The sequence below is a fragment of the Cervus canadensis genome, chromosome 2 (assembly GCF_019320065.1).
Source record: "Cervus canadensis isolate Bull #8, Minnesota chromosome 2, ASM1932006v1, whole genome shotgun sequence".
NCBI classification, from domain to species: Eukaryota; Metazoa; Chordata; class Mammalia; order Artiodactyla; family Cervidae; genus Cervus; species Cervus canadensis.
The window spans coordinates 94,017,896-94,037,181 of NC_057387.1; the positions used below are offsets into that span (position 1 = coordinate 94,017,896).

Sequence of the window (19,286 nt, forward strand, 5' to 3'; positions counted from 1 at the left end):
TAGGTGAAGATCATCGAATCAACCTCTTAGAATTGTTTGTGAGAACTAAATGAGTTAGTATTTGTACAGTGCTTCAGTGTGTGTTAGTCGCTCAGTCCTGTCTGACTCTTTGCGACCCCATGGACTGTAGCCCGCTAGGCTCCTCTGTCCATGGAATTCTCCAGGCAAGAATACTGGAGTGGGTTGCCATTTCCTCCTCCAGGGGATCCTTCTGACCCAGGGATTGAACCTGGGTCTCCTGCATTACAGTCAGATTCTTTACCAACTGAACCACCAGGGAAGCCCACAGTGCTTCAGTAGTGAGATTAAAATGTTAAATGCTCCCGAGCTCTGGGTTCAGCCTGAAACTCAACAGAATGGATATTTTAAACTCTTCGTTGACACCAGTTTCTTCTCCCTAGAGCCCGTTGGAGAGACCTCAGTCCAGACATTCAGGCAAGCAGGCTCCATTTTAGAACAGAAAAGAGACAAGGTTGAGGGGAGATGGGGGTGGGAGGGGTGGGAGCTGGGGAGCTTTCCGGGCTAAAAGGAACTGTCCCTTGAAATTCGGGTATCTAGGACACTAGAATGAATGGATGTCAGGGAAGGAAGGGTTAGATGTGACCGTTTGGGTGCTGTGGTCTGGCTGGGATGCGAGTCGTTGGAGAAATGTGCCTGGAAGGAGGAGGGACTGAGGCTGTGGGGAGCCGGGATTCCCCGGAGGCCTCGGGATCTGTAATGAGGCTGCACCCGCCGGGTCCTACACAGAGCGCCCAGCTCTCTCCGTGGCGCATTCCGGGGCCGGTCCCAAAGCCGTGCAACCAGTCCCCACTCCCCTCCGGTGAAATTGCCAAATTAAAATGAATCATTTGGCCCATAATGGCCGAGGCGCTTATCGGGGGCGAGCGGACCCGCGGCAGTGCCTTATCTCCGCGGCGCACACGGCCCCCGCGCGCCTCGGCCCATGCTAACGAGGCCTAGAACGTGAGCGGGATTAGAGCGCGGCGGTGGAGGAGCCGGGCGCGGCGCGGCGCAGCGCGGGCGGGCGGGGGAACGGGGACGGGGCCGGGGGGAGGGGAGGGGAGGGCTCGGCACTAAGGACCAGGCCTCAAAATGGCCACACGCGTCCCCCAGTAGCGGCAAAACGTGAGCATTCTGGCCTTTTTCTAGGGGAAGGCAATCTGCAGCCTCTCACGGAGTTTCCCGTTAATTTCTTCCCTTTTTGCCCGTTCGCAAAAACAAGGTTTCGCTCCTTTTCCCTCGGTTTCTTTCGATGGGGGTGCATTTTCCAGGGACGCCCTTGCGCTCGCCGCCGCCGTCGCCGCCCCTCCCGTCTCGGAGACTCTCTTCCTTCCTTCCCTTTTTTCTTACGCAATATACAGAAATGCGCGAGGCGGTGGTTGGTTTTCGTTTCTTCTTGGTGGTTGTGGGCATGCAGTGGAATTGTTGAGAGTGCGTGTGTGAGCTGTGGACAGTGTTGACTTCTGAGTGTGGTCTTCTAGGCGACAGGTTGTGTGTCTAAGTGTGATGGTGCTTGTGCTGTTCGGTGTATAGATTTGGATTCTCCGAGGCCCATCTACGTTTTCATCGTTGTATATACAATTATGCTCGTTTGCCTTCTCGACATGTATGTTGGGTTGCTTGATCTTCGCGATTGTGTTTGGATGGTCTCGTTGTGTCGGACGTGCGTGATCCTGACTACCTTGGGTCGTGCGCCTAGGAGCGATTGCCTTTGATCGGTTTCGTTGTGTCCTGCTGGACAATGTTTGGGCCTGACCGAGTCGGCTTGTGGGGCAATGTTGGGCTGTGCTTACTTTGCTTCCCTTCTATGGGGCTGGACCGCGAGTGGCCTTGTCCACCCCGGGTTGCGTGGCTGTGTGCTAGTGTCCTTTGGAAGTGCATTTGTAAATCGCTGGGGGGTGGAGGGGAGGGCGAACGAGCGAGAGATGGATGCGCAAGTTGAGGTGGCGGCATGGGGGCGGGGTGAGGGATTTCACATTTTATTCCAATTTATGATGTATTCGGAAGCCAGTGTTGGCTTGGATGAGCAGCTGGATCATCGGCTGCTCTGTCTGGAGGCCAGTCTGTGCCTCAGTGTTGGAGGGGTTTGTTAGTGAGTGGGAGCCTCTTCCAGGCTGGAAGCTGAGCAGCGTTCGCGGAGGCCCGCGCCTTCAAGCCGGTAGCCGCCAGCTTCGGTTCCCGCGGCACTCAGGCTTCGTCCATTTCTGGTCAGTTTCACGGGTACGGCCGCCGGGGTCTGCGGGAGAGGCCCGGAAAAGACAATGGGCGCATTCTCCAGGCCTCGCGCCTCGGGTGGGACTTTGGGATCATCTCCAAGGAACATTTTCCCACCCCTTCCCCGGGTGAGCGACATTCCCGCGTGGGTCAGGTACCCCGTCACATCGATGACCAGGGCCGGGCTTCATGGAGGGACGGGGTCAGTGCTGCCCTAGCTCCGAAAGAAAGGATTTTGTTTTGCCAGTGGTTGTGGTTGCTAATGTCATCATCACCATCACAGTCATCGTCATCACCATCATTTTTAATTAAAATAATCATGTAGGAGCGACTAGTCCCTTTTAGCTTCTTTGGAGTGATAACAAAGCAGCGGGGGTTTCCTCCCACCAGCGCTCTGTTTTTTAAGTTGCTGGGTTTGTGACTACGAGAGAAATGGAGAGAGGGAGGAGCACAGAGACTCCATCCTAAAGCAAAAATTAACCTCGACCTAAGACACCGGGGCACAACTGGATTTCCCCTTGTTCTCACCCTTCCCCCCTTTTGAATTAGAAGAGGAGAAAGAAAATCTCCTGCATTAGATTGAAACTGCGGGGAAACAATTATTACTGTATTTTCACCAAAGCCAGGGCAAAAAAAGAGGTGGCCTTATCTGTTAATCCAAGACTTCGATGTGTGGCCATAAACTGAACGATGGAGCAAAACAAATTAAACAAAACCTTCCAGAGGGAGGGGGGAAAAAAAGAAAAGAAAAGGCGAACTAAATTTCCCTGCCACTACACCCTGGGAAGAAATATTGGATTTATTTTTACCCTCCCTCCTTTCCTTGTTTATTGCTGCAAAGAATTACTAGAATTCTCTTGTATTCTGCCAATATGAGTATGAAAGAATCGAAAATCTTGTGTAGGGATGGTTGCAGGGAGAGGCGAGAACCTTCCTTCTCTTTCTTTTTTTTTTTTTCTTTTTGATTGCTTTTTTTATTTTCCCCTTCCTAATCCTTGTTTGTTTGTTTCCCTTAATGGTAGGAAGAAAAAAAAAAAGGGACCTGGATACATCAGATTCTCTACCCCCTTCCCCCTATTCTCTCCGATCTCTGCGGTTCAGACTGTGTTGTATCCCTTCGGGAAAGTAGTCTTTGGAATTGGGTTCTGGTTTCGGTTTAGGTTGGAGGTGGGGTGGTGAGAGTCAGAGAGAGAATGGGGCTTCTCAGAGGTTCTGTCCCACCGACCCCGGTCTAAAGACTGGATCCCCCTTTTGGTACACACGTCCCCCTACCCACCCAAGCCAGGCTGCGGACGACTCCGGTGTTGTGGCCGCAGCTCTGACCCGCCTGACTTCGGTTCCAGAGCCAACTGCTATAGACAGTCAGTGCTATAGATAGTCAGTGCTTAGAAAACAAACGGGCCACACTGAACCAGACGTCCCGGTTGGAGGGTCCGATAATGTTCAGGGCAGTCTGCCGGCGAGCTGTTGTTGTTGGACTCTATAGTTATTTCTGATTGGTCAAGTGTAGGGTTCTTTTTTCTGGGGGTGCGGGGGAGGCTTCAAACACCTGCAGGTCGGGGGTGGAAAGCTGCTGGCGATCCCCAGGGCTGGTTGAGGAGGACATGAGGTAATACCCAGCCATTGACCCCCATTTCTCTCTCTCCCTCCCTCTTGCCCTCCCTTTCTCTCCACCCCCATCTTTCCTGGAAACTCGCTTTGGGCGCGGCAGACCGCCCAGGACCACACCGCGGCCTAACTGCCAGGCTCTCGGTGAGAGAGGGGGAGAGCAAAGACCCCCTGTTCACAACCTGGACTTCGACCCCCACCCCTCTCTGGCCGGAGGAGTGGAGATCCTATTCAGAGGGGCCCGTCTCTCTAAATATGCCCCAGGTGAGTTTTTTGGGGGAACGACAGGGTTGATGGAAAGAGTCACCAGGAAGGCCTTGGGATCTGGCCTGAGGTGGGGAAAGCTGGGGACAGAGGACAGTCCGGTTTCAGATTGGGGAGGGGAAGAGGAGGACGAACCCAGAGCTGGGAATCCTGAGATGTGCCTCTGCCACTGACTGCGGCCTTTGCTACTGTGGCTTCCAGCAGGGCCCTTTCCCGGGTAAGAACAGTTAGTTGGACTGTAGTCCCCCCAACGCTCCACGGTTCCGTAGATGTTTCACAAGGCTCATACCTTTGGGATGGCTGTAATCGGATAGGTCAGGTTGCGTGCCGGGGGTGGGGGGGCGGGGGGCCTCCGGCAGGAAGAAGGCCGCAGCCATCCTGGCTAATGCAGTCCTGACTTGGGTGGGCCCACGCAGGGGCCTCAGGCCTAGGGTGGGGCTGCTTTCGAACACCCCTCCATACCAGCAGCAGCGGGAAAGTGGTTCTGTTCTGGGGTGATTGTGGTTTGCAGGCTTGGGGCTCCCCCAGGGGGTCATGCTGGGGGTGGGGGTGTATGTGTGTGGATGCAGTATGAGGGACCGACTGGAGGCCGAGTCTAAGGCAGTGGCTCTAGCCCAGGGCATGGCGGAGGCTGCTTTTACACAAAAAATTTTCCCTGCTGGGGATGGGGAACTGCCAGAGGCCAGGTGTCTGCCTCTAGAGCTCTCAGGTTCCCCGGTCTTGTTCAGATACATATGGAAATGATCCGGCTGCCTGCCTGGCAACAGGAGATGAGCCGAGGTAGGGGGCTTGGAGCTGGGATTTGGTCGCACAAAGAGAAGTTGTAATGGTCGAATAGTCCAGTGCTGTTCATTTCAAAATCTGCAATCTTCTCACTTCCCTTCTTCACTTTCCCCAATAAAAACAAGTAAAAATCACTAGGCTTTCGTTTTGATAATCTTAACCGAAGCCAAGTGATCGGGTTTAGTCACCGATCATTGAAAGTGAATTCTCCGGTGGCTTCCTCAAGAGTCGAGATCTCTGGCCTTGGGTGATCCTGGTTGCAGAGAGCGAGCAGGGTTTTCCTGAGGTCCCAGGAGGGGCGGGGAGAGGTTGGCCACAAAGTGCAGGGGACCAATTATAGGTTTCTCAGGGGGAGTCTCAGAGATACAGATGTTTATAGGCATCTGGAGAGCGCATTCAGGGCCAGAGTCAACTCATCTGAAATACTGTGCTCCCACCACCCCCACCCCTCTGAGATCTGATCCTGCTCAGAGCCTCAGAATTAATCGGAAGGATAAATGTGTCATAGGACAGCTTGAGCTCATTTTGGCGATTGCAGAGTGAACTGTTGGTCACTCATTTAGAAGCTGAGACTGAAGCACGTGTCACTGGGTGCACAGCGGTGCCTGGGGATAGTAAGGTAGGGAGCCAGCCTCTTGGGGCTTGTATGTTTTGCCAGAGGACTGTATATTTCTAATGCACTTCACTGTTGAGGGGAGCCAGGAAGTCTCCAGTGGTATACCTCTGGTGCATTTCTAGTGACTGAAATGTCTTGGCGGTCCCATTCTGTGGATATAGACCTATTGTTTCCACCATAATCATGAACTCATTTCCAATGAAGTGTTGCAGACCTACTGCCTTTGCAGCCAGGGTATACCAAGCCTAGGGGAATTTTGTCGTTTCGGGGTCCTGCCCATGGGGCTGGCAGACTTAGGGCATGGTGATAATTGGAATGGTGATTCTTCATCAGCTGTGTGTCTGGTAGCAACTAAGCTGAGTGAGCTCTGGAGGTTTCAGAAGTTCCCGTCTTTCTTCTGGGGTGGGATGATGGTTCCTAGGCCAACTAGTCCAAAGTGGTGCAGGGGCAAAATGGCTGCCAGGAATGAATTCTCTGCCTGGGTCTGAGTTGGATTTTTGAGTATTTGTTTTCTGTTATAAAATACCCCAAGTATATAATTCTGATAGCAGAAACTTTATTTTGAACATCTTACAAAGCCTGTCGAGTTGATTATGTTTTTGTTGTTTATTAAAAGTGACAAGCATTTTCACACTCTAGACCCAGAGTCTCATAGTTTTTCTGTTTCCTTTTTTTTTTGGGGGGGTGGTGGTGGTTGTGGCATGTTATGGAAGAGAGTGGAAGTGGGGAGTCACCCTGCCTGCAGTCACCTTGGAGTATGGTTGAGGAGGAGAACAATGTCCTTGGTTGGAGATGGGGGGGATATATGGGAGGGATATATATGGGGTATATGGGGGATATACGGGATATATGGATATATGTGTACGCAAGGATAAGTGACTTAGCATGCATGCATGCATGGGAGGATTGCAAAGACAGAGACTGGAGTTCTAGTCCCACTCTGTGTGACCTTGGGCAAGGCAGTCCCCTTTCTTGGGCCCAGTCTCTCAGTCTATAATAATGTTTACTTGAGCATTTGCACAGTGCTTTTAAATGCATATATGAGGTATTCCTCCTGTTCCCCAGAAGACAGCACCGAAGTGGGAAAGGGAGATGGGTGAGTGCTGGAGGAGTTCCTCAGCCATCATTACACCCCTTCCTCACATTCGTGGATGGGCACCCAGAGCCCAGTGGCCTTAAGAACACTACCCTTCGAATGTCCGGGCTCCATACTGCCTCAGCCAGGCCTCCCTTCTAGACCCCACCTCACTTCTGAGCCCAGCTGAGCAGAAGGAAGTACAGTGTGCAGGGAGGTAGGGCCGGGATCATCATCTTCCCTCCCTGATGGCCCATCTCTAGTCCAGGTGGGAGAAAAGGGTCACTGGGTTTTCCAGCGGCTCCACAGAACACAGGTGGATTTGTTGGGTATGGACCGACACCCCCGCAGCGGGGTGAATGTGTGTTGAAAGGGAGAGCTGAGTTCCTCCGGATAATTCTCTGCCAGCTCTGATCGCTCCCCCACCCCCACCAGATTTCCAGGTGTATGTGTATCGCGGTAGGCTGGGGGCACGTACTGTTGAAAGGAGAGAGGAATTTCAAAAAGCACCCCACCTCCGCCCGACAGGTTCCCCGCCAAAACCAAAAGGGGGGCGGGAAGAGCACCGTCGGTCGGGGATTTGTTCCCTCCTCTTCCCGTGCGGCCCGAGAAGGGGCACGGGTGATATTTCTTTCTCGCCTCTTTCTGCATTTCCTTCCTCCTTCCCTCCCACCCCCCAAACTGTTTTTCTCGTGCTGGCTGTATTTGTATTCCTTTTCTTCCAATGTCTCTGTGGTTATTATCCACCCCTGTCCCTTCGGCCCTCGTCTCTGTCTCCCAGGCATCCTCCTCTCTTCTCCCAAACCAGAGACCCCCCTTTCTCTCCGGCTCCAGAACCCCGGGCTCGTGTGTGTCCACGTGGCGCTGTTAGTCCGCGTCTTCTCACGTCTCCGTGCGTGGGTTTCCCTCCGCTCTTCACCCCCTCCCTCAGCTCCCCCCACCCCCCGCCCCATCCCGCCCCCCAGCGTGGGTGGGTCGGTGGCAGTGGTCTGAGCGGGCGTCCGCTTGTCTGTCTGTCTGTCTACTCGCAGGATGACGGAGCAGCCGCCGAGCGAGGCGGCACACAGTGACCCCCCGCTAGAGGGACGGGACGCGGCCGAGGCCCGCATGGCCCCCCCGCACCTGGTCCTGCTGAACGGCGTCGCCAAGGAGACGAGCCGCACAGCCCCGGCGGAGCCCCCGGTCATCGAGCTGGGCACGCGCGGCGGCGGCCCGGGGGGCGGCCCCGCCGGTGGGGGCGGCGCCGCGCGGGACTTAAAGGGCCGCGAGGCTGCGGCGGCCGAAGCGCGCCATCGGGTGCCCACCACCGAGCTGTGCAGACCGCCCGGGCCCGCGCCCGCCTCGGCCCCCGCGGAACTGCCCGGCGACGGCCGCATGGTGCAGCTGAGCCCGCCCGCGCTGGCGGCCCCCGCCGCCCCCGGCCGCGCGCTGCTCTACAGCCTCAGCCAGCCGTTGGCCTCGCTCGGCAGGTCAGGGCCGGCGGGAGGGGCGGGTGGGCAGGCGGTGCGGGCCCTGGGACTCCCCTTCCGCACGTGGGGAGCCGGCCATCCTCTCCCGGCCCGGCTAAGTGGCTGAGCTCGCGGAGAGAGGGGGAGAGGGGGTTTACACCCGGAGATGGAAAAGCCTAGGCTAGAGACCCCGTGCAAGTGAGGAAGGAGCCCTCTGCAAATGTGTTTGTGTGTGGGTGTGCACGCAGGGGGCAGTGTGCGGATGGGTTATGTCTGCGGCGTGCAGGGAGCGCAGAAGCTGAGGGGGAGTGCAGGCATGCGGCTGGGTGTGAGCAGAAGTGCGGGGTGCTGCGTGGTGGTGGTGGCGGGGTGGACTGGAGGAGTCTTGTGAGTGTGAGTACCAGGCAAGAGTGTGTCTCAGTGCGCTCCCGGTGTGAAATTCTTCTGGATTCTGCAACCCTCGGTGGACAGGTGAGAGAAGTGCATCTGAGAGTGATTGGAGAGGGCTCCCTCCTCGAATCTCCCACCTGGAGAATGGAGCCCTCCCTCCTTTCCTGAGCTCCTCCTCTCCTAGCTGCGATCTCTGGCCTGGACCTGTGCTCCCTTTTGTGTGAAGGTGTCCATTTCCCTGGTGGGACCACTGAGGTAGTGGAGAGCAGGAGGCAGGGTTGGGGTGGAGACAGGAAGATGAGGCAGGGAGAAACAGTGTGGGGCAGTGGGGAGTCTGCCAGATGCTGGAGAAAGAAGCTAGGGAGAATCCACTGGAGTGGGTGATGGGGGAGCATGTCAGCAGTACTGAGTCAGGGTTTCCTATCTGTTGTCTGTCCATGGGCCCCATAGGGCTGGGGTGAAGGTGGGGTGAGGCTGAGGGTAGGGAACAGGGTGCTGTTATGAGATGCAGGAATTGCACACTCCCAGCTGTGAAGGCCGTCTGCTTGTGTGAGCACCTGTTTGGGAGCAGAGGTGTCTATAGATTGTGCACTTGTATGGGGGAGGGGAGTATGTCTGTGCAGGATGTGTGTTCATTTTCGTGTTTGCTCCCTGTGTTCACCATTGACTGTGTGTGTGTGTGTGTGTGTGTGTGTGTGTTCAGGGTGTGCAGATATGTGGCCCCCCTCCCGTTGCTTGTCTAACCACAGAGAAAGGCTGGGTGAGGGGTGTGTGTGTGTGTGTCTGTGTGTGTGTGTCTGTGTGTATGTATGTATGTGTGTTTTATGTTCCTTCTAGCCCCAATGTTGGTGCGAAGGGACCAGGGCTGCCCTTGTTTTTCCAGGGGTTGGGGGGCTCAAGAACAGGTGGGGAGGGTCTGTGATCTTGTGGTCTGCCTGCTCCCTCTTCCAGTGGCTTCTTTGGGGAGCCAGATGCCTTCCCTATGTTCGCCACCAACAACCGAGTGAAGAGGAGACCCTCCCCTTACGAGATGGAGATTACTGATGGTGAGTTTACTCCCACTCCCAACTTGTGTACTCATTCCCTCAAGCTGTTCAAGCCCCTGAAGGCGGGACCACCAGGGACTACATCCTAGGTGTCTCACAGAGATGGGTGAGCTATCTTGGAGCCCCTAACTGTCAAAGTCCTTGCCCTGTTGACCTGGGACTAGGGGAGGTCATGGGTGGAGCTGGGGGTTGCCACACTCAGTCCTGGCAAGAGAGGACATGGGAGTGAGGGACACATTGTGGTGCTTAGCCCAAACCTCCACTGTTAGTTGCTGTCTCCACTCTAGCTCCATTCCTACACTTGGCAAGGATTCCTGGGGAGGGCAGAAACACATGGTGCCCCTGACTCTAAGCACCGACCTCTGGGGATTATCTGCACCATCTCCCAAGTCCTCTTTGGAGTCTGGAGTCCCTTCCTTGCCTGGAATTGTACCTTTAAAGGTCTTGTCCCAGGTCCATGCAAAGTGGGGCCCTCTTGTCCCTTTCCCTTCCTGACACTGTAGATTCTACCCTACTCCCTCCCTTCCCCATCCCAGGGGCTTCAGCACTTTTAACGTGAACTACCTGAGGAGGAGGGGGACATTTGAAGGACCCCCTCCCCCTTCCCAGGGTTGCAGTAGAGAGGGCCCAGCGCCAGGGGGCAGGAGAGCAGGCTGTTCAAAGCCCAGGGACTTTCTGGAGTTCCCAGTGCACTCTGGATGCCCAGGGTTTACCAAGCACCTGCTCTGTGCCCAGAGAGAATGAGGCAGAGGACATGGAGCAAGGGATAGACTCAGGCGAGAGGAAGCTGTGGAGAGGTGGGTGGTTCTCTGAGAAAGACCTGAGAGGATGGAGGTGAAGGGTGAGGGTGCAAGATATGTCCGCAGCATTTTGAAATCAGAGACTTAACCAAAAGGAGTCCATAAAAGTGGAGCTGTTAGTAACATAGGTCTAAAGTCAGGACTTGATGTGGTTTCCTGTTGCTGAACTTTTCTGGGTCTTGGTTTTCTCATTTGTAAAGTAGGGAGAATAAAAGCTTCCTCACAGGTTGTTGAGGAACCAGTGGGGTAAAGTGCTTTTAGGACCTGGCTTGGGATGGGTGCTGCCTCTGGAGTCTGTGTAGCTCTAGCTGTGACAGCAGCCATAACGCTCCTCTCCTCACCTTTTCAGCCGAGGGGCAGGGACTAGGCCTGATGGCATAGCTCAGGGACTCCCCTCTGTCTGGCCTGGAGGCCAGGGTAGGATTGCCCAGCAGGAGTGTTGTGTTTTTCCCAGCCTGGATCTGACCTTTGGTGAAGAGTCAGCTTGGGTGGTGCTTGTGGTAAAGAATGCACCTGCCATTGCAGGAGACATAAGAGATGTATGTTTGATCCCTGGGTCAGGAAGTTCCCCTGGAGAAGGAAATAGCAACTCACTCCAGTATTCTTGCCTGGAGAATCCCATGGACAGAGGAGCCTGGCAGTCTATAGTCCGTGGGGTCACAAAAGAGTGACTAACACTTTCAGCTGGATGGGGGCATGCTGGGGTTTGGAAAGACAAGCTTCTAAGGCACTACGGGCAGAGATGAATGATTGGGCACATGGTGTGTGTGCATGTGTGTGTGTGTGATTGTAGGAGAGAGGTGATCAAGCAGAAAGTGTTGGCACTGATGAGTCCGTTTGCAGGGGCATGGTCTGCCTCCGTTCTGGCTGCAGCCTGCCTAGCTGTGAAATGAGTAATGGATCTTAGGTGATGTCTTCTCTCCTACCCAACTTTTCATGTCTGAGATCTGGTTCCAGGGTCATCAGAGGAGGGCAAACAACTATCCCAGGACTGGCAGTTCCTTGAGGGCACAGGGCATCCTGAGGACTGCCAGGAGCTAGCTCTGTGACTCAGTGTTTGGGAGGGAAGTAGCTGTCTCAGCTCCGGGACCTGGGAGCTAGTGGGGCCCTCCTCTGCCATTCTTGGATTTGGGAATCGCTGGTCAGGCTAGGACATTTAGTGCAGTACTTTGTATACCATAGGTGCTCAATACATGCACGCTGGTGTCTGCACCTGCTCTGCAAGTCTTAGTACACGAGCGCTAGTGAATTCTGGTCTAGTGTGTATTCAGGCGCTGTAGATGTGGGAGATGGAGGCAGCCTTCAGACGCTGCCCAGAGCCTCAGATCAAGCCTGGGCAGGGCTGTCTCTCCACTCCTATCCTGGGAGCGGGGAGAGCCCACAGTGAAGTCATTTCCCCACTGCTTTCTCCTCCATTCTCCACCTGTTAGCATGATCAGTTAGTCTGCAAATATTTACTAAGCTCTTATTCTGTGTTTTTCTGCACCCTTAGAATAAAATCCCTGTATCTTACTGCAGGGCCCTGTGGAATCTGGACCTAGCCTACTCTGATCTCACCCACACTAATCTAGCCAGGCTGGCTTCCACTGTTTTCCAGCTCAGGGACTTTGCACATGCCCTTCCAACTTCCCTTCCTGTGTCTGGCTGGCTCTTCTTTGACTTTAAGTTCTTCCCTTACAGGGTGGCTTAGATACCAAATAATCTGCCTGCAATGCAGGAGACCCAGTTCCCTCCCTGGGTAGGGAAGATCCCCTGGAGAAGGAAATGACAACCCACTCCAGAATTCTTGCCTGAAGAATTCCATGGACAGAGGAGCCTGGTGGGCTATAGTCCATCGGACCACAAAGAGTCAGACATGACTGAACAACTTTCACTTCACTTATAGACATCACCTCTTCCAAAAGGCTATCCCCAGCCACCTCAGCTAAAACATGCAGCTTCTTTCCATCTTTTCATTTACATTCAGCTTCCTGTCTGTTGTTTGTTTGCTGCTTGTTTATTATCTGTCATCCTCATTAACACGTGAGCTCCAGGAGGGCAGGGACTCTGTCCTCTTCACCTTTATTTCTTAATGCCTTGCACAGTGCCTCAGGTCAGTTCAGTCGCTCAGTCGTGTCTGACTCTTTGTGACCCTATGGACTGCAGCACACCAGGCTTCCCTGTCCATCATCAACTCCTAGAGTTTACTCAAACTCATGTCGGTTGAGTCGGTGATGCCATCCAACCATCTCATCCTCTGTCATCCCCTTCTCCTCCTGCCTTTAATCTTTCCCAGCATCAGGGTCTTTTCCAGTGAGTCAGTTCTTCAAATCAGGTGGCTAAAGTATTGAAGCTTGAGCATCAGCTCTTCCAGTATATTCAGGACTGATTTCCTTTAGGATTGACTGGTTTGATCTCCTTGCTGTCCAAGGGGCTCTCAAGAGTCTTCACCAACACCACAGTTCAAAAACATCAATTCTTTGGCACTCAGCTTTCTTCATGGTCCAACTCTCACATCCATACATGACTACTGGAAAAACCGTAGCTTTGACTAGATGGACCTTTGTTGGCAAAGTAATGTCTCTGCTTTTTAATTTCATGGCTGCAGTCAGCATCTGCAGTGATTTTGAAGCCCCCCAAAATAAAGTCTGTCACTGTTTCCATTGTTTCCCCATCTATTTGCCATGAAGTGATGGGGCCATATGCCATGATCTTAGTTTTCTGAATGCTGAGTTTTGACACACAGTGCCTGGTTGTCCGTAAATAACTGATGAATGGATAAAACTAACATTTAGTGAAGGTTTAATCAGAGGCAAGTATTGTCTTAAGTACTTTGCCTGTGTTAGTTGTTAGATCCACATGACAATCTTATAACTTGGTTCACTAGTACTCTGTCCATTTTGGAGGTGATGAAGTTAAGGCACAGTTTAGGTAATTTGCCCAGAGTTACGGTCTAGGGAGTAATAGTTAGAAATTGAACCCAGAAAGTCTGGCTCTAGAGTTTATCTGATTAGTGCTATATGGCCTTTCAGCACAAGTGAATGACTGAATGAATGAATTAGTGATGAAAGGTTCTTGTCCTGAAATGTCTCACAGCTCACAGAGGAAAACAAGCTTGGAAACATACAGTCATGATCAAAGGTGGTGGAGATTCGGGATTATAGGGCCATGGTGGTTGGTTAGATTTGTCTGAGGGGTTAGGGAAAATTCCCAGAGAGAAGACAGCTGAGGGTTTTGAAGGATGAGTAAGAGTTTTCTGAGCAAAAGGAAAGAAGGCATTCTAGGTTTCCCAAGGTTTCTCAAGCTGTCCAATGGATGGTTTCTCTTCTTCCCCACAGGAGATTATGCCCTGGGGGATCTCCAACCCACTCTCCTAACCTGTCCTCCTGCCCCCAGGTCCCCACACTAAAGTCGTGCGGCGCATCTTCACCAACAGCCGGGAGCGATGGCGGCAGCAGAATGTGAACGGGGCCTTCGCTGAGCTCCGCAAGCTGATCCCCACGCATCCCCCAGACAAGAAGCTCAGCAAGAATGAGATCCTCCGCCTGGCCATGAAGTACATCAACTTCCTGGCCAAGCTGCTCAATGACCAGGAGGAGGAAGGCACCCAGCGGGCCAAGCCTGGCAAAGACCCTGTAGTGGGGGCTGGTGGAGGGGGTGGGGGGGGAGGGGGCAGCGTGCCTCCCGAGGATCTCCTGCAGGACGTGCTCTCCCCGAACTCCAGCTGTGGCAGCTCCCTGGATGGGGCAGCCAGCCCGGACAGCTACACAGAAGAGCCAGCGCCCAAACACACAGCCCGCAGTCTCCATCCTGCCATGCTGCCCGCTGCGGATGGAGCCGGCCCCCGGTGATGGGTCTGGGGCCACGCCGGACCAGCCAGGCGGGTGCCCTCAGGCTGCTGGGACCATGGACTTTAGGGCAAGTGGGGTGAGTTTTGGGCAGCTCTGAAGTAGGACATAGACTCGATGAGCTTTCCTTGATGTCTGAACTTTGGGGAGTCCCAGCTGCCTCCGGGGCTGGTTTTCCTGTTTCCTGCCTCAGTAGGAGACCAGTAAAATGGAGCAAAGTGGTAGGTACTTTTTATGAAGACGGCACAGTCTTCCCCTTTTTCCAAATCCCTAAGACTTTTCAAGTAAGAGGCTCAAGGGGCATTGCTTTTGGCCTGGAGCACAGGAGCCCTGTCTTCGCTGAGACCTGGGCTTGTCAGCTCTCTCCAGAGGCGTCTGGCAGCCTCTGCCTTGCCTTTAGCCCCTCCCAAGCTGGCTGGGGTGGCTTTTGTGGCCACACTGTCCGAATATATAGGTACCCAATAGCTGCCCATTTCTTGAGCCTCAGCTTCACCCAGGCCCACGTTGGTCCATCCAGCTTGCCAGCGGATGCAGAGAGTTACAAGTCCTGAGGTGCCTTCTTCAGGGCCTGGCTGAAGAAGATGGCCAGTGGACAGCCTGCTCTCACTTAGCTGGGCCAGCGGGTCAGAAAACCCAGTAACCCTTACTTCTTGCCCTGGGGATCGAAGCTCTGCTTTCTTCCCACTGAGATTTGCCTTCCTCCTGCTTGTGGCTGTGGGGACCAAGGCTGTGGCTGTGAGTGTGCCCTGTGGGTTTCGTTTGAAGGCAGACAAAGGAGAAATGATAGTGAAATTGAACAAAAGCTGTTTGGGGCATGTGGGCTTCAAATCGTGATTGTGTCTCAGAGCTACCTTCCTGTATTCCCAGTGACACGTTGCTGTTTGTGGGGGGCACAGATGCCAGTGTGCTGAGGGGGTCTTGTGCTGGTCCTGAGAGGTGATATGCAGCCCCTTCTGGTGTTCTGGCTGTGCAGAGGGGCCTCCCTGTTGCAGGATATCTGTTGGCTAATGGTCTGGTCTGTGTTCTGAAACCGAATTGATGACAAATTCTGTCCTATGAATTCCTGGTATTTGGAATTTTGCTTGACTTCAGTTATTTTGGGACCTCAGGGTCTTGATATGACCCAGGATCCAGCCCCACCTCTAGGCTCTGGGGAGCCCGGTGAGAGACCAGTTGAGACCCACGCACATTCACTTTCACTTAGCAGAACCTTCAACATCCCTGAGTCTGCAAATTTCAGGTATCACGAGCGTGTATGGGAGGCTGGCGTAACGCATGAGGAGTGCTCCCCGCCAAAAGTTGTATATGACATTTTTGTAAATCAAATCCTTATCCTTCATCTTTTAAAGAAATTCTACTGCAAGTCCCTTGGTAACGTGGAGAATCCTTCTGTAGAGTGGACCTCTGCCCCCTCATTGATCTCCTGTGTCAATCCAGATGGTGGGATGTGATTTTCTTCAGGCGAGGCTTGCCTGTGACCCACATCCCAGGCCCATGGAGCAAGCTGCATACCTGTGATTGTGCCCTGAAGTCACCCCGGCCGGCTCTGGTGCTCTGGCTTTGCCCTGTCCATAGCGATGTGGGAGAACCATCACCGCGGCTGTCGGGAAAGGTCTGCACGCCTTGTGGGCTCCAGCTTGGTGGTCTGCCCTCACTGTGGCAGGGCCTCGGGAACAGTCACATGCACACGGGGATGATCCCTGCACTCCCCCCTCTTCCTTTTAAGTTGTGAGGTCCAGTTCGTGGGAATGGAAGCCGCATGGTTTAACCCTTGTAGCACTCTCTGTCCCATTTCAGCACCCCCCCCCCCCCACCCATGATATTTTGACAAACATTTGGATGGCTTCTTTTCTGATACTTGGAAGCTCCTGGAGGAATCCCATCTGTCCGAAGACGGAACGCCTGTTCTAGGTCTTGAGGCTGTGTCTGCTTCCAGTGGATTAATTTGACCTGGGAGTGAAAAGTGGCCACCGTGAGCATCATGGATGGGTTTTAGGAGATGGATTATACATTCTAACAGGAGCTTGAGTTTCTGGCTCTCTCTTCTCTCAGACTTGCAGTGTGATCTGGTAAAGTTCTCTCTCTGCATGTCTTTCTCATAAATAACCTGGCTTGGCCTATCTCCTAGGGCTGTGGTATGGACTGAATGGAATCATGGAAATAGAAGCATTTTGAGACCATAAGGAACTCTGTTGCTCTCAGTATCATTCCTGCTGTGGGATTTCTCACCCGGAGTCCAGGACCTAGACAGTGGGCCAGTCTGCCCCTCTGTGCAGCATTTGGGTGATTTAGCTTCTAAACCACTTTAGCCCACTTAAGGATTTTCTAGATTATCCTCATCTTTCCAGATTGACCTCATTTCAGTCTCATCCCAAAGCAAGGCATAGAAGGGAGTCTAGAAGGGAAATATGGGATTGTGGGCAGAATGTGCAAAATGTAGTACAAGACAGGCCTAGGGAGGGGTAGGCAAAGCTTTGTGACTTTGTTAAGAACCAGAGAAGATCCATCATTTTTGCTTTCATTTCCAGCACTTCCCCCAACCATACCCTTCTTCCTCTGCCTCCTCTTCACCCATGAATATTCTCCATCCAAGAATAATACCTGTCAAAGAGGGAAAAATTGTAAAAAACATGAGGAGGACAAAGATGATTTTAAATGACTGGAGGGAATCATGTCTTTTAAGAAAAATTCAGATTCTTTTATTTGTAGTGGCAAACGACAAGATGGTACAACCTTTATCCTTTTCTGAAAGCAGAGCAAAGGGCACAGCATCTGTAGTCAGCCCACGACCGTCTAGGCCTTTGGGGGTGGTCTCGTCGTACTTGTGATTTCAATGGTACGTGGCCCCCCCGCCGAAGGCTTGCCCCGGCCAGTGTACATAGCGCATCGTTCCTGTGGGCGGGCCCAGCACTTTCCGTCAATGTTGTACTGTACGTGATGCGTGGCGTTGGTCTCTGCATTTTTCTGCAGAAGAGGAGTAACCGCTCCAGGTACCTTGACCTTTGTACAGCCCAGAGGCCAACACTGTGGGCGTGTGACTCTTAGCGACAAAACCCATGTGGTGATGATGTGTGTATATATATAAGGATATATTGGGAAGATTTCTAAATAAAAGTTTTACAGAGGGATCTGGACTCCATGCTTGCGTGTTGCATCCCCAGGATGAGATTTGGGATGTTAAGGAAAGCCATGGCACGAAGCTGTCTCACTTGAAATGAAGGTTCCAGGACTCAGCTGTCCTCCCAGGGTGCGATCCCACCTTCTATCCTGGGGCTCCCCACTTAGGGTTTCTGATCTTTTCCGTCTGCCACGCCCCATAAAGGGGGGGTGCTCTTCTCAGCGCTGTGTACCCATGCTTTGGGCACCAGGCCTTGGGGTGGAGAGTCCCCTCGGTGTGTTGGGTTCAGCTGCGTGGCTGGGGCAGTGGTTTTATCATAGGTTCAGGACAGATTAAGATCCCACCTGAGAAGGGTCCCAGGTTCCCCAGTGACTCAAAGGAGGCTGCTGCTTGTATACCTGCTCTTGAGGATTGGGGGTGCGAGTCTTACGGGGGGCTCAGGGACAGAGGCTGAGGGAGCAGTGAGTGAAGGCTCAGGATAAGACTGCCATACAGAGGCAGGGACTCTGGGTTCTGGGGAAGCCTCTGCGTGCAGACTGCTGGATCTTCAGGAACCTCAGCCAGGTAGGCATTTCCAACTTACCTTTTTCCCCTTTGTTCATTTAACAAATATTGAGACCCTCTCATAGGCCAGGTATTGTTCTAGGTGTTGGGGATCTAGCAGTGAAGAAAATGGAGATCCCTGTTTCTTAAATTCCAGCAGGGAGATGGTAACCCAACAGACACACACAACATAACAAATATGTTGCAGGAAAGGGTACCCTTTCCAGGGCAAGAAAGGGGGCACTTGTCTAACACTTGGAAATGGATTGTCGGAGGAGACACATGTGCTGACAAAGCAAGAGACTTTATTGTGGTGGGGCACCTGGGCAGAGAGCAGGAGGATCAGGGAGGATCAGAAGGGCTGCTCTGCCACATGGCTTGGGTTTTACGGTGATGGGATCTATTTCCAGGTTGTCTCTGGCCAATCAGTCTGACTCAGGGTCCTTCCTGGTAGCACACACGTTCGGCCAAGATGGGTGCCAACGAGAAGGATTCTGGGAGGTGGCAGGACCCGTGGCATCTCTTTTTAACCTCTCCCAGATTCTGGTTGGTGGTGGCTTGTTAGGTCCATGTTCCTTACCAGGACCTCCTGTCGTAAAACTCACAAGAATGGTTACAGTGGTGCTCGACCAGGGTGGATGGTTTCAGTCAATGTTTACCCTAACAGCTATGTGGATTGTATAGAAAGTTAGAAGGTGGTTAGTATTAAGGGAAAAAGATGTGCCAAGAGGGGAACTCAAAGGACCCACAGTTTGGCTCTTTGGAGGTGAGCGTTGCTCATCATGCCAGGCTCTGATCTTGGCCGCCCCCTGTCCTGGGGTGCTTCCATCTGTTGCTAGGAGGGCAAAGGCATGCAGGGCTTGGGCATATTGCTCTGGCCTGCAGGGAAGCGCCTCGGCTTTTGAAAGACACCAAGTGTGCCTCTTCTCGTGCCAGAGGAAGGAGGTCTCTGGGCAGAGAGACGGTGAGACTGTCATGGGATGGGGTGACTGGTGAGGGTGGGTGAGGCCACTCACCACCTGAGGAACAGCATGGTGAAGGAGACATGAGAGGCAGACAGACAGGGCAGCGCGCTCAGAGTAGGAGGAGAACCACCAGGGGAGGGTGAGTATGGTGTTTCAGGAGGCTGAGGCCAAAGGGTGTTGGGGGATAGAGGAAGTGGTTAGCCAAGCCCAAGGCAGACGAGAGGGCAAGCAAGAAAAGGTCTGACAGTGTTGACTGGATTTGGCAAGTGGACTTGGTGAGAACGGCCGCAGGGGTGGGGCGGAGGCTGCAGTGTGACTGTCATGGATACAGAAGCGGAAGGGAGGAGCACCCACTTCCGGACAGACCTTTCCCAGGAGAGGGCAAGGCAGTCCACATCCAGAGAGCTCAGGAAAAGCCCATCAGCTCTGCGGCCACCAGGCAGAGATGACGAGGCTAGGGACTGCCCAGGCTGGCTGGGCCCTTGGGGATCAGCTGGCCTGGTGCCCCATCTCCAGATGGGGAGACTGAGGCCAGAGACGAAAGAGATCTTCCCAGGGCCACATGTCTCACTGAACAGTGGCAGGCAGG

General features: G+C 53.5%; 1 protein-coding gene across 7 annotated transcripts; it reads left to right on the forward strand.

Moving 5' to 3' along the window:
- The first annotated feature begins 1,001 nt into the window (after window positions 1–1,001).
- On the forward strand, window positions 1,002–17,199 carry TAL1 (TAL bHLH transcription factor 1, erythroid differentiation factor). Of its 7 annotated transcripts, XM_043461420.1 has the most exons (6): window positions 1,385–1,606; window positions 2,114–2,207; window positions 3,926–4,086; window positions 7,592–8,029; window positions 9,350–9,444; window positions 13,620–17,199. In XM_043461420.1, exons 4-6 carry the CDS (start codon window positions 7,593–7,595, stop codon window positions 14,072–14,074), a joined length of 987 nt encoding a protein of 328 aa, XP_043317355.1. In that variant the 5' UTR covers window positions 1,385–1,606; window positions 2,114–2,207; window positions 3,926–4,086; window position 7,592; the 3' UTR covers window positions 14,075–17,199. The 7 variants fall into 7 exon arrangements, with proteins under 7 accessions (XP_043317356.1, XP_043317358.1, XP_043317355.1 ...); XM_043461421.1 differs by lacking the exons at window positions 1,385–1,606; window positions 2,114–2,207 and adding an exon at window positions 1,002–1,125; XM_043461419.1 differs by having other exon boundaries at window positions 1,385–2,220.
- Window positions 17,200–19,286: the final 2,087 nt, after the last annotated feature.